The sequence below is a fragment of the Heptranchias perlo genome, chromosome 39 (genome assembly GCF_035084215.1).
Source record: "Heptranchias perlo isolate sHepPer1 chromosome 39, sHepPer1.hap1, whole genome shotgun sequence".
In the NCBI taxonomy this organism is placed as follows: domain Eukaryota; kingdom Metazoa; phylum Chordata; class Chondrichthyes; order Hexanchiformes; family Hexanchidae; genus Heptranchias; species Heptranchias perlo.
In genome coordinates this window covers 6,095,545-6,108,300 of record NC_090363.1, presented here as the reverse complement: position 1 = coordinate 6,108,300, position 12,756 = coordinate 6,095,545, and the positions used below count along the sequence as shown (strand labels likewise).

Below are 12,756 nucleotides of genomic sequence, written 5' to 3'. Positions count from 1 at the left end.
CACCTTCCTCCTCACTTGAAGGCTCAGACTCATGCTGGTGTGTCGTTCCAGCGGTGCAAACAGCTCTCAGCAACCTTACTCAAGTGGCCATTCTTCACGTGCAAGTGGAAGCAACAAATGTTGAAGCTTATTGGGTGGGGGCCCATTCCGTCCTCGCCCCTACCCTAATCCAAGGCAGGTATCTGGAGATATCCTACAGCTGTTTTAACTAGATCAGTATTAATTATTTTATGTAATTTTCATTCACGGCAGACAAGTGATTGGTAAATGCGCTGGAGACGACGTAATGCAAAACTGCAGCACTTCAGCAGGAATTCAAGCTATGCTCGGCAAGCAAAGAAATTCTTGGGATTTGTTGCAGGGGGTGTTAGACGCTGCCAAATAACTTGCCACAGCCATGTGGTAGTTTCCTCTTCAGAATTCCAAGTGCTTACATTTCTCATTTTCCGTGGGAGAAATTTTGTTTAAAAAACTTCACATCCATGCCCTGACGTTACCTTCCTATTTACACTGCAGTGTGACGTACCGGAATGCGTGGTATTCCAAATCTGGGTTCCCAGATCAGTTGCATTATTCTGACCCTTGCTGTTCTCATCAGGCTCGATGTTTGAAAGAGTCACCTTCTTCGCCTGCTTTTTGGGGAAGCCGGGCAACGAAGGATGCAGAGTGTCCATCGTACAGATTTTAACGGCCTTCTGGTGAATGAAAAGCACATCGCGTATTAGGTAGGATTACGTACCATGGATATCCAACACAGGTATCACTCCGAATACTGTGCAGGCTTCTGACTTACTGCCCAAACACTTCCCACTCCACCTCCCAAACTCAGCTAGCAATCTCAGGCCTTCCATCCCACTGGCACTGTAGCAGAGGGCAAAAGCAACAAATTTTCTCGGCTCACAATGTATCAGGTTCCGCCCAACATAATTCCCTGCTTCCTTGTCACCTGTAAGTTCCACATTCAGCCAGGAGGTCCAGGCAATCTATCGTAACTGCAGCAAGTTTTAAACCGTTATGTTGTGTGGCACCAAGGTAGTACAGAGTATTGCCTCATGGTACAAATTTCTGTTCACTGCCCCTTCACAATATCTCCCAGTCTCATCTGTGCTGTTAGGTGGGTGAGGAAAAGAAATAATTAGCTGTCTCACCACAGCCAAGAGAAAAAATATTCGCTCCAAGGCCTTAACTCGAGAGCACTTAAACAACCACAGGCCTGGGGTGGGTGAAGGGAAGGGGCAGCTTTGTCCAGTTTGTTTTAATTAAATGTGTCTCTATTTTCATTCCTCCACATCTTCCTAGGCCATGCAACCATAGATATCCCCTTAGTCGCCACTGGTTTTCCTCTGTGGCTACCCTGAGCCAAGATGCAACTCTAGGTAGAACCCTGCAGATCTGTTGTCTTTCTTGAATCACAGCTAGTTTACCATGTCCATGGCAAGGTGCACTAATACATGCCACCAATGGGATTCAAAAGGCCACCTACTAGGATCTCCTTTAAACACTGCAACAAATACATCAGTATCTGGATTCTTCCATTCCCCAAATCTTCTGCCCTCTTTTTCTGAAGCCCTGATCTATTCAGGGATATGGTTTCAAACACCGGCATCCCCTTCAGTACCAAGTGCCCATTCTTCACACATTAGTCTAGATGGTGGGTGTCGTGGCTACTTGACATGGAGAGTATTATAGCCAAGCATGATCTTATCCTCAGTCAACATCCATACATGTACACTTTTCACCAGCCACAGCCAAGCAGGCATCATAGCCGATTCCTCTAACCCTGATCCCAGCTCGGTGGCACTGAGGCTATGTCTTTACTCACTAAATCACCAAGGGTGCCCAACATAGTCCGTTCCCTTGATATTTTTTTTTTAAATACACAGGCTGCACTGCTGACAAGAGCTCGTCTCATTGCAGTTACCTGCAGCAGATGCTCTTCTTTTTTGCGGCGCTCATCCTCCAGGAGTCTCTTCTGCCGCTTCGAAAGGACGCGGGTGAAGCCATCGTTTAAAGGAGATATGGTCTCATCATCTGCAGAAACTGCTGGCTGATCATCAATGATCACCACACCTAAAATGTGGAATAAAAGACTTTTTTTAAAAAAAAACAAATAGAATATCATGTCATAAGCAAAGAGGGGACCAAAACACACCTAACATGATGCAGATGACGAATAATGTGGAGACGTAAAAACATACAAAGATATGCCACAGCCAGCCTTTGCACAGTGGCAGCTCACTCAGAAGGTTGTGGGTACAAGCCCCGCTCCATGGAGACGAGCATATAACTTAGTGCAGCACTCGTGTCGGGCTCAAGAGGTGCTGAGAGAGGACATGAAAGATCCCATGGCGCTACTCGAATAGCAGGGGAGTTCTCCCATTGTCCTAACCAACATTTGTCAATCAACCAACATCACTAAAATAGATTATCTGGTCATGTGTCTCATTGCCTTTTACGGGACTTAACTATGTGCAAATTGACTGCCACTTTAATATTTGCCTACATTTCAAGAGTTTTTCATTGGCTGTGAAACACTTTGGGACATTGAGATCGTGAAAGGCACTGTATAAATGCAAGTTCTTTCTTTCACTGCTTGCAACGTTCTAGACTTTGCATTTTGTAGACATTAAACTGAATGTCAGATTGACTCAATTGATGGTACTTGTCCCTTGGTGAGTAGATTGTGCGTTCAAGTCAGGGTTTGAGTGCATAACCTAAGCTGTGTTGAGGTGCTGTGCTTTGGACCAGATGTTAAACCAAGGTCTTGCCTGCCTGTTCTGAAGGTTCAGGTGGAGATTAAAGATTGGAAGGTGAGCAAGGAGTTCACACAGAATCCTTGCTACTTGTGACCATTGGTGCCACAGAATGGCTTCAGGGTAAGCAATTGTGTGAAGCATTTAAGACGTTTGAATGTATAGATAACACTTAACCAGGGGATGTCATTTCCACATCTTCAAATATCAGGATCATATCTGAACATTGCTCCTAATGAGAGTGCTATCAATGCAGCAAGGGCAGGAGCCTGATCTGCCTTGTTAAATACATACTAAACTCTTAACTGTGAGTGATAACAGGGCAGTATCTCATCTGGGGGTCAGATGAGCTCACCACAACAGCAAAGCTTTGATAACTGAACACAGATAGGAGACTGTAAAGGTGCTGTGAGCAATTTTCATTTTGACATTCTATGAGCAGTAAGTAATGTCAGATGATGCATCGACCAGCCACCTATTCACAAGGACATTTGAACTAACTAGTTATTTTCTTCAGTCTTCATTTCTTCCTTCCAAAAGACGCCCACCCTTTCTGGGGTACAATTTCATGCACGGCAGTGGCCCCACCACCCAGTACCTTGTTAAGTGTCAGCTGCTTACTCGAATGCGCATATGAGGGGTAACACAGCTAATCCGCACCTGGTCCTCACCAGTCACACACAAATGCACATTTCAGCAGGAGGTACCAGATAGTGATCAGGCACAGGAACCCTGGCTTATTTCCCCCTTCCATAATACCGGGGTGGGGTTGGGTTCTGAGGCCAACTTGTAGCACCCCTTCCACCATCCTGGCTGAAATCAGCTAACTCACCACAGACCTGGGGTCAAACCTGGGGACTTTTCTAGTATGTACAGCTCAGTTCCATACCAGGCCATGCTTTACTCAGCCAGTGAAGATTATAACGATCACGACGTAACCACATAATCTATCAAATGATCAATCGACAGCTGATCACCAGCAAATAGTATAATATAGGTTCATTCCTCTTCAGTGAAAATTTCATGGTCGTTGGCATTTTCAGAATAAACGCAAACAAACGCCACAACACAGCCGCTCAACGCACCCAGTTACAGAACATTTTCCCGGACTTACTTGCATAATTGTTCAGATCGAATTGAGTCAACATGTCGCTCTTCTCCTTAGCTTTCCCGGGCACCAGTTTGCGGTCCTTGTGTCGGCTGTTGACCTCCGCAATGGCTTTCTGGATGGCGGCAGAATCACTGGGGATGATTCTGTCCACTCTGAATACAGCGCTCGCATTCTGAGGAAGAGCTGCAGGGAGGGCAGGTGCCCGTTCTTCCACTGGCCTGCCAAGCACACAGTGCAAAATCTTTTACAGTCAAGTGTGTAACCGTATTCACTCATCTCAAGTGAAAGCTAAACAGCCCCATAAATTCTCACACCTGGTCATCAAGAATAGGTGGAAAGGAACATTTTTCTACTCCCCTCCCCTGCTTCTGAAGAAGCTGATTCATGCAGAGATATGGTTCCACAGGCATTGAGCAACCTCCAGTACCTCACTCTAAGCCTAGACAGTCAGAACTATACAAGCTTGCAGCACTCGATCCATCATGTCTGTGCCAGTTCTTAGCGAGATTAATTTTGGATTTCTCCAGCAGTCACCATAACCCTGCATTATGATCTCCTTCAAATATATATCTAGTTAAATGTCAGCAATTAATCTATCATGGTGGGGATTCACAATCAATGCCATTCTGTCCTTACCTGAAGTTCACATACATAGTTTTCTTTCGGGGGTCGCTGGACAGACATTAACAGCAGGAATCCTGGCAGATTCGGCCCAAGCTGGTGTTCACGCTCCACACAAGCCTCCTCCCTCCTTCATCTAATCCTATCAGCATATCCTTTTATTCCGTTCCCTCCCCTCCCTATCCCAGGAAACCATGGCCGATTGCAGCACCCTTATTTAAGACCCAATATTTTCCTCTCAGATCACAGACTGTTCACCCACCTCCTATTCTTCGGAGAAGGCCAGTTGCGTTTTTCATTCCTGACAGATCCGGCGCTATTTCGGTTGCTTTTGCCACTGGAATCTCCCGGATTCGAACGCCGATTCTGTCGGTCCATCCCGGGCCTCTGACTGGAAAAACTGCGTTTGGACGATTCCTTCTTCTGGGCAGCGTTGGGATCGAGAGACTTGATGCCTCCAGGGGCATTTTTCAGGAACACGCCGTCCTTGTCGCGCCGCTCCGTGAAGTCGCTGCTTTCGGAAGCAGTCTCCCATTCTTCGTTTGCCTGGTCGGAATTTTGATTGGACAAGTCCGGGGATTTGGTGCCGGCAGCGTTCCGCACGACTTCTTTAATCTCCTCAGTTTGCGGGTTGGGAGGGGGATTCGGTGGCAAGGCTTCGGCTGGGAAGGGATTCCTTTCTCCGTTCATTCTGGCGGCCACTTCACGCTCTTGCTTCAGGCGGCGGAACCGTGGTGGTTTGTCCTGCTGCTGGGAGCGGCCGTGACGCCGCCTCCTCGGCGGTCGGTCGACAGGCCTCTCTGGCCGGTGAGGCTGCCCCTCAGGCATAATGGAGTCGACAACTGGCGGCGGCTTATCTGGGAGGCTCTTCTCGTTTTCTTTGCCCGGTGGGATCTCCGGGGGCCTATTTTCCGGGGCTTTCATCTGTTCTTTAGAGGGCTGCTTCTTGGGAGGGGACATCTTTGAAGGAGGACCCCAGCCACCTTGCTGAGGGCGGCCACCACCGCCGCCACCACCACCACCACCACCACCACCACCTCGGGGCATACCTCCGCGGCCTCGCCTAGAGGGTACACCACGTGGGGTGAAGATCCTGCCACGGGAAGAGTCACTTAACCGGGGAGGCATTTTGTCGCCAAACTTTGGGGGTTCGGATCTGTTCCTCTTGTCTATCCGGCCTTGATCTGAATTTCTGAACTCCTTTGGCGGCTCTTTGGAGCTGGAGGAGACTTCCTTATCAGAGTGAGCCACGTCACTGGCGCTCTCGTGAGTCTCACTACCCGTCTCCGAGCCCCTCTGGCGACGCCGCTTGGGAATCTCTTCGTACTCCGAGCCTTCGCTGCGAGTCTCGCTGGGGTTCCTCGGCCTGAACGAGCCTTTCGGGCCGCCCTCGTCTGTTCTGTACATGGGCTCCCGGTAGCCTCGGAATTCTCTGCTGCGGCCCCTGCCGCCTCTTCCCCGCCCACCGTAGGCGCCCCGGTAGCCTCTGCCCCGCGAGAAGAACTCTCCACGGCCTCTGCCCCGGCCTCGTCCAGAGTAGTTCCGATCAAACGAGTGCTCCCGTTCTCTATTCCGCCTAGGGGGTGGAGGGCCGCTGTTGAAGTCCTTCGGAGGCGGTTTGGACGGTTTCATTTTCTCAGGCCTCTGATCCTTTCCAGAAGGCTTGGCTTTCCCTCGATCATCCTGCATGTTGGAAACTGGAGGGCCTTGCAAAGGCTTACTGGAGGCAGATATAGAAGGACCGGGTTGGCTTACTTTCGAACTTGCAGAAGAATCTGGCTTTGAAGTGTCAGCCTCAAATTTGGATTCCTGTGGCTTGTCCTTCCCTTTGACAATGGTTTTATCTCCCGCTGCAGGCTTTCCCTTCTCCATTTCCTGTTCACTATCTTCTCTTTTCATGTCCTTGAGGATGGGCTTTTTAATGGGGCCAGCTCTCCGGGCAGGTTTGTCCCCCATTTCATCGCGGTTTTTACTGCCTGGCCGTGGACCCCAACGAGTTTCAGTCTTGGATTCCTTCCGCTGAGGTCTGTGCATGTCCTGACGGCTGGGTTTGTCTCCTTTCCTGCTCTCATCCTGCTTGTTCTCTTTGGCGGAGTGGTCTTCCTTGTGCTGTAGGAGTTCCGGAGCTTGAGAATGGGGGCCTGCCTTCTTCACGCTATTGGCAAGTTGGCCAGATTCTCGAGACACGTGCATCGCGAGTGGTTCTACCTTTTTGTCTTCATGCTGCAGTTGTGCGGTTTCCCTGCGTAAGGACAGCGGCTCCTGGTCTGCCTTGCGCTGCGAATGCTGAAGCTGCAAAGACATCTCGATCCGCCTGTCTCTTCCCAGCTCCGCCTGGACACTGGACAGCGAATTCTGCCAGGAGGTCTGTCTCTGCTCATCCATGCGTTCTACCAGCGGATATCGTTGCATCTGGGCAGCATGCCGAGGCCCACTTTCCGAAACCTGCTGGAGGCCACTCATGAAGGACTGAGGCGGTCCAGTGTCGCGGTGTCGGACTGGTGGGGTTTCACTTCTGTGTGTTAAAAAACAATAGCCAATGAGGAACAAATATCGTCATCAACATTCTATCGCATAAAATGCCAAATAATCCATTCTCATCTTTCATACACAGCTGTCGAAGGTATCACCACTGACTCTATACTCCAAAATATGCCTTTCCCCCCCATTCAGCACGCTGACTCCTCATGACACACATCTCAACAGCTGCTGACTACCTTCACCCAACTGAACATTCCTCATGTGAACTTAAGCAGGGAGTGTCGGCAGGCCGTTTGCAATTTGAAAAGGGGGTGTGTGGGTGCGCTCGACATCACAGCCAACCCCAAACCTATCTTCTCCCAAAGTTCATATGCACACAATTTCCAGTAGGAGCAGACACCCTGGCTGATTTCTCCCCCATCCCATTTCAATACTCCCAACTATCGTCACCTTGGCTGGGATCCGCTGACTCAGAACCAAATTTGAGGCCTGCCATGTCTTTGTGGTTCAGTAACCAAACTGCACTTACCCACTGAGCCCTGGTTTGGGGAAAACTTCTTTTAAAAACGTGTAGAGTTTTAACAAGTGCACAAGGTGACTATGAATGGGAAAGACCTTTAGGTTATCATAATTAGCATTAGAACCTAGAAATTACATTATTGCAAATGTTATTGTACAGAATTCCTAATGTTCATATGAAATTTCTTGCACTCACTACTTTACCAGAGACAGTTCATTTAAAATAAACTGGAGGTACCGGGACTGTTTCCACTGCAGCAGAGAAGGAAGAGAGATCTAAGCAAAGTTTTTAAAATTATGAAGATTTTGATAAGCTGAACAAGGAAAGACCATTTCCTCAGTTGGTGAGTCAGTAATGAAGGCCAGCAATTTAAAATAGCCATTTAAGAGATCAAGGAGATAGGTTGTAAGAAATTTCTTTACTCAAGAGTTGTTGGAACATTAAAAAAAACTGTCACTGGGAATAGTTGGGGTAGGGACCACTGCATCTTTCAAGGTAAAAGGAGATATTTGCTGCAGAGGAAAATACAGGGCTACAAGGAGAGTATAAGACAGCAGGATTGGTTATGGATTTCTCTGGCTAAGACCCGATACCTTCTGTGCTGTAAACTTTTATGGCTCTAAACGGACAAGGCCTCTCCTGAAATAGTAAAATAATTTCACAAGTATAAGCACCATTTCTCGATTAGGATGCTGCGATTAGTGGTTTTGGCCAGGATGCAGTTGATGGCTATAAATTGAATTTGCCTTTTTCCTTAAAAGCAGCATCAGCAAATAAAATTACCCACAGAATGCAAATAATTGTATTTTGGTGCTTTGAAGTGATGAACTACCTTTCAAGATAATGCATGGCGAAGTGAAACAGCTTTAATATAATCAAGATAGTTAATATGTATGGACAGTTTCTCTCCATTCAAGTCATCCTTGAAAATACATCAATACCACCGCCCCCCCACCCCCACACTCAATTTTCTCTCCCCTCCAGGAGATGCGCACTCCTGCTGGTACACAGCTCCACCGGCATTGACTGCCCTCCAGTATCTCGTCCAAGTACCCATAACTCATGTGAAATCCTTGGCAGCAAAAGTTGGCGTGATATTCAACCATTTAGGTTATCACAGGTGAGCCTGTCCCTGCCCTTACTCACTGATATCCATATATTCTACCAGGGATCACTAGATAATGATCAGGAGTGGGTACCATTGCCAATTCCTTTGCTGCCCCCCACGCCCCCACCACACTATAGCCTTGACCGCTAAATCTAAGTGGATTTTACACATGTGGTGTATTTACCCACTGGCATGTGGTATTACTTTTAAAAAAAACAAAATTACTCCTCATTTGAAGCACATCTGAACCGACCTCAAGCCTTTCTCATCTTCCTCGTGCGGTCTTATAGGCGAAGCCAAGGGCCGCATCTCTGTTGATGGGAAAACATCGCCAGCCCAGGCCAATTTAGGGTCAATAGGAGGCGTACCCCTTGAAGGGTGTCGGTCAAAGGGTTCAGATCCTGAACCACCACTATCTGAACGCTCACGAGCCATTAAACCTAAAAAGCAGGAGAAACAAGAACTATTAATGTAGATGTAGTCAGTCCTGCTCTTGCAATATGGCTGCTCTAACGGGATACCAATTATACAAGGAAACAGTCTTGTAAAAAGTGCATGCTCAAGATCTGTACATTAAGGGTGAAACCGGTACAGTGAGAAGGACAGTTTTCAGCACTACATAGATCAAAAAGCTGAAACGATCGGAGATTTTTCCCTCCATTTACTTCTCCTGATTCCAGTTGTGGCACAATTCCACAGGGAATTTGCATTGCCACCCTACCCCTCTGCACACTGAAGTAGGCATTTAATCGACAATGCTACTTTCTGTTTAGCTCCAGGATGTCCATATATTTACTGATGCACCATTTTCTCCCTGTGTCATGGTTCAGCATCAACTTTAAGAATCTGGTGTGTTAGGGAAACAGTCTGACAGAGGGAAGTTTGAACATGCCATCAGATGAACTGTCACAGCACAGGAACATGGACGCAGGACATATACGAAGACTCTTTATAAATCAGGTGGCTTTGAGGAGGGGCAAGATTTAGTGAGAATTCACTTCACATGCTGTAGTTTCAATTGCAAGACTGCAGTCCTAAGTAAAAGGAACAAATCCCAAGTGAAAGGAAGCTTTTGCTTACATTTACACCATTTTCATATTGCAAGGGCACAGAACACCAACCCTGAGGGGGCTTCATTTTTTTGCTTCTGAAGGCAAAGCATCACTCCTCCTCCTCACCACCCCTGGAGATTGTGAAAAGCCCGCACCCAGAAATGTGAAGTCATGTTAGCGACTTTTAGAAACGACACATTAGGCTAGTCGAATTTGGAATAACCAGCAGCTGCCACCACTGCACTGCAGGATCATTTCGAGCAGAAGCTATTGATCAACGCAAACGTGGTATCGATGGGAGCAAGTGATTTGGTTCAGTTCGGCACAGTGACAAACTCCGCAACTTCCTCCACTCAATCTGCGCAATCTGCTGTCTGAATCCCGCGTTTAAAAACAAAAAAGGTGGGAGAAGGAAGCGACCATTTTTTTTGGTCGTCGCCCACTTACCCGAAGGGTGAACACCGGGCGGGAAGTAGTCAATTGGAGGTCTTCCTTGCATCATGCGAGGATCCATATACGGAGGCATCATCATCCAACGCGGGTCGTAGCCCATCGGGGGCATGGGAGGCGGCGGCGGGCGGCCGATGGAACCTGGGTACATGGGCTTCTGCTGCTGCTGCGGGTGCATGGGTGCTGATGGAGCCATGGCAAGTGGCTGCGGCTGCTGCGGTGGCGGCTGCTGCTGCTGTGGCTGCTGGGGAGATTGATGCTGCTGCTGGTGGTGCTGCTGCTGTTGCTGCTGCTGCCACTGCTGCTGCTGTTTAAGAAGCTGCTCCTGAATTTTAAAAAAACCACAAACAATGCTGTGTGCTGATACGGTTAACATATGACTTAAAATGGGACTTAAAAAAAAAAACTTTGTACCCTCCAATTTTTTCTTCTCCTGCCTTAAAAGGCTTAAGGAATACGGTTCCGTGGCTTGCAGAAAACCCCCGTAACCTGGTTTAACTGACCATCCTTCATACACTAATTTGTACAGCGAGAGTTGACTGCAGGAGGCATCACAGCCAAACTCAATTCTATTCTCACTCGATTATCACACTTGCACATTTCAGCAGAGGTCTCTGGGTTGGCAAATTGGTCGCCAAAGCAAGACAAATTAAAAATAGTGTAGAGCGTGCATATCCTGTCCACGGACATCACATTTTTCTTCTAACCATGTCCTGCTATGTCAACTGTCACAGTGGTTGCAGGCTTCAGCCACTAGACGGCTGCATAGCAAGTATTTGAAGTCTCGCCCAATTGAGTTATCACCATGTATATACAAAAATCCAGTGTCAGCCGATAGATTGGAGGCAGGACAGGACTTAAAGCAGGACTCTCAAAAAACTTTTTTTGACAGTAAACAAAATCTACCTACTCAGCAAACAGAGTCTGTTTAAACAGCGCACTACAGCAAGCGGTCTACAGGGTCTATTTAAAAAGAGTCTCTACGAACTACAGCAAACAGAACTCATGATCGAAACTGCAGCAACATCTCCAGCAAAATGCAGTGAGTGGATAATAGTTACATACAAATTATGTGCGTGAAATCAATCCCAGTCACTAACAGGCATGATTAACGGGGGAATTACCCAATCATCTCCAATCTGGCCGGGAATAGTGGGGTCACTCAATGCAGCCGTAAAAAATCACATAGAATATTCATTAACCAACGTGGGCAGTGCCCATGGGCAATTCACTGGTTTTCCATTAAAAACACCAGAATCTAAATCCTTAAAACAGGAGGTTAACTGGGTCTCCGTGTAAACTGCTCCAATGCAGCCGACTACACTGCAGTGCAAAGTAATTGCGCACTGCCTTACTTCAGGACGGAAGAGTTTGCTAGCGATGGCTAGACCACAGAAAGCTTACCTGCTGCTGTCTTTGAAACCTGGGTGGTAACGACTTCTGGTACTTGGAGTAGCCCTGGGAAGCTTGCGGTTGTCTCCCTGGTACCACTGCTTCTACCTTTGGCTCAACTCTCACCACCCCTACCTCCTCTTTCACTTCAATAGTTTCCTTTTCAGGGGGAGGTGGGGGCTCAGCTGGAAAGCAAAAGGCAAAAAACAAAAATCGATATTACACCCAGCCTCTTCCACTCTGGTCCTTCCTAGGCGATTCTCACGCTTGCAGCAAGCAACTATTGTATGGATCCAAGTAGTCGGTGAAATGGGAGGCAAATCCCTGCAAATACCCCAACAGATCAAGGCTGGGTACTCTTGCTAACACAAAGTACTTCCAGTCCAACATGACAGTGGGGAACCTGCACAACTGTGAAGGAGAGCCAATGTCCATGCTAAAGACACAATGTTAAAACTGGAAAACTCATGCCTCAGCTCCGTCGTGTAGCAGATTTCCCATTTTAACCATGTTGAGTGGAAGCGTAGCAGCCTTCCAGAGGAAAAGACCGGGGGTCAGGAGGTGGGAGAGAGCAAGAGAGGGGGTGCAAGCAATTTGCATGCACCACAATAGGACAGGAGCCGTGGGTCACTCACATTCTTAGTTGGAGAACAGTGCGTGGAGCAAGAGGGGAAAAACACAAATAAAAAGCCAGTTTACCCATGGATAAGCAATTTTTTTTTTTTTTTAAAAAGAAAATTAAATTACCTTGCGTCATTTCAAAGCTGCTGCTGCTGGCCGTTCGCTGCCGTTTATTGGAGCCAACGGGCTCTTCGTTCTCCTTCTCCTCGGATGCCTCCTCCTTCTCCTGCTCGGACTTCTGGCGTTTCTCCGAGGCTCCAAACTTCTCGTCGAGGCGCTTCAGCTTCTCCGCGCAGGCAGCCCGGCGCTCCTCCTGCATGCGGCGCTCCTCCTCCTCGCGCCGTTTCCGCGCCCGCTCCACGGCGGCAGAGATCTCAGTGGAGGACTGCTTGCGCCGCTGACGCCAGGCCTCGTCTTCGTCTTCGCCCACTGGCGCTTTTTGGTTGGCCAGGGCGGGATTGGTTTTGTCCTGGGGAACTGCAGCCTGCTAGTGTGAAAGAGGGATCTCCCGTCAGAATGACCATTTCACTGATGTCCACAAGCGCCAGATCAGAGGCAGCCCTATACAACGTTGCTGCAGGCACACAAATACAGCAAGCATAGCCCGAGCACATGGCCCCTGCACAGATTGCGTCGCCTAAACACCA

General features: G+C 48.1%; 1 protein-coding gene across 7 annotated transcripts in view; it reads right to left on the bottom strand.

Moving 5' to 3' along the window:
• Positions 1-12,756, bottom strand: part of LOC137305164 (protein PRRC2A-like) — a 102,299-nt gene that overhangs the window by 38,069 nt on the left and 51,474 nt on the right. For 6 of the 7 annotated variants that reach the window (XM_067973971.1, XM_067973975.1, XM_067973974.1 and 3 more), the window contains exons 12-19: positions 12,236-12,596; positions 11,501-11,673; positions 10,094-10,421; positions 8,848-9,034; positions 4,748-7,000; positions 3,868-4,082; positions 1,922-2,070; positions 527-695 (exon numbers count right to left, since the gene is read on the bottom strand). In XM_067973971.1, the coding sequence (XP_067830072.1) occupies positions 527-695; positions 1,922-2,070; positions 3,868-4,082; positions 4,748-7,000; positions 8,848-9,034; positions 10,094-10,421; positions 11,501-11,673; positions 12,236-12,596 (3,835 nt within the window). The remainder of the gene's footprint in view (positions 1-526; positions 696-1,921; positions 2,071-3,867; positions 4,083-4,747; positions 7,001-8,847; positions 9,035-10,093; positions 10,422-11,500; positions 11,674-12,235; positions 12,597-12,756) is intronic. The other variant, XM_067973973.1, reaches the window with a different exon arrangement.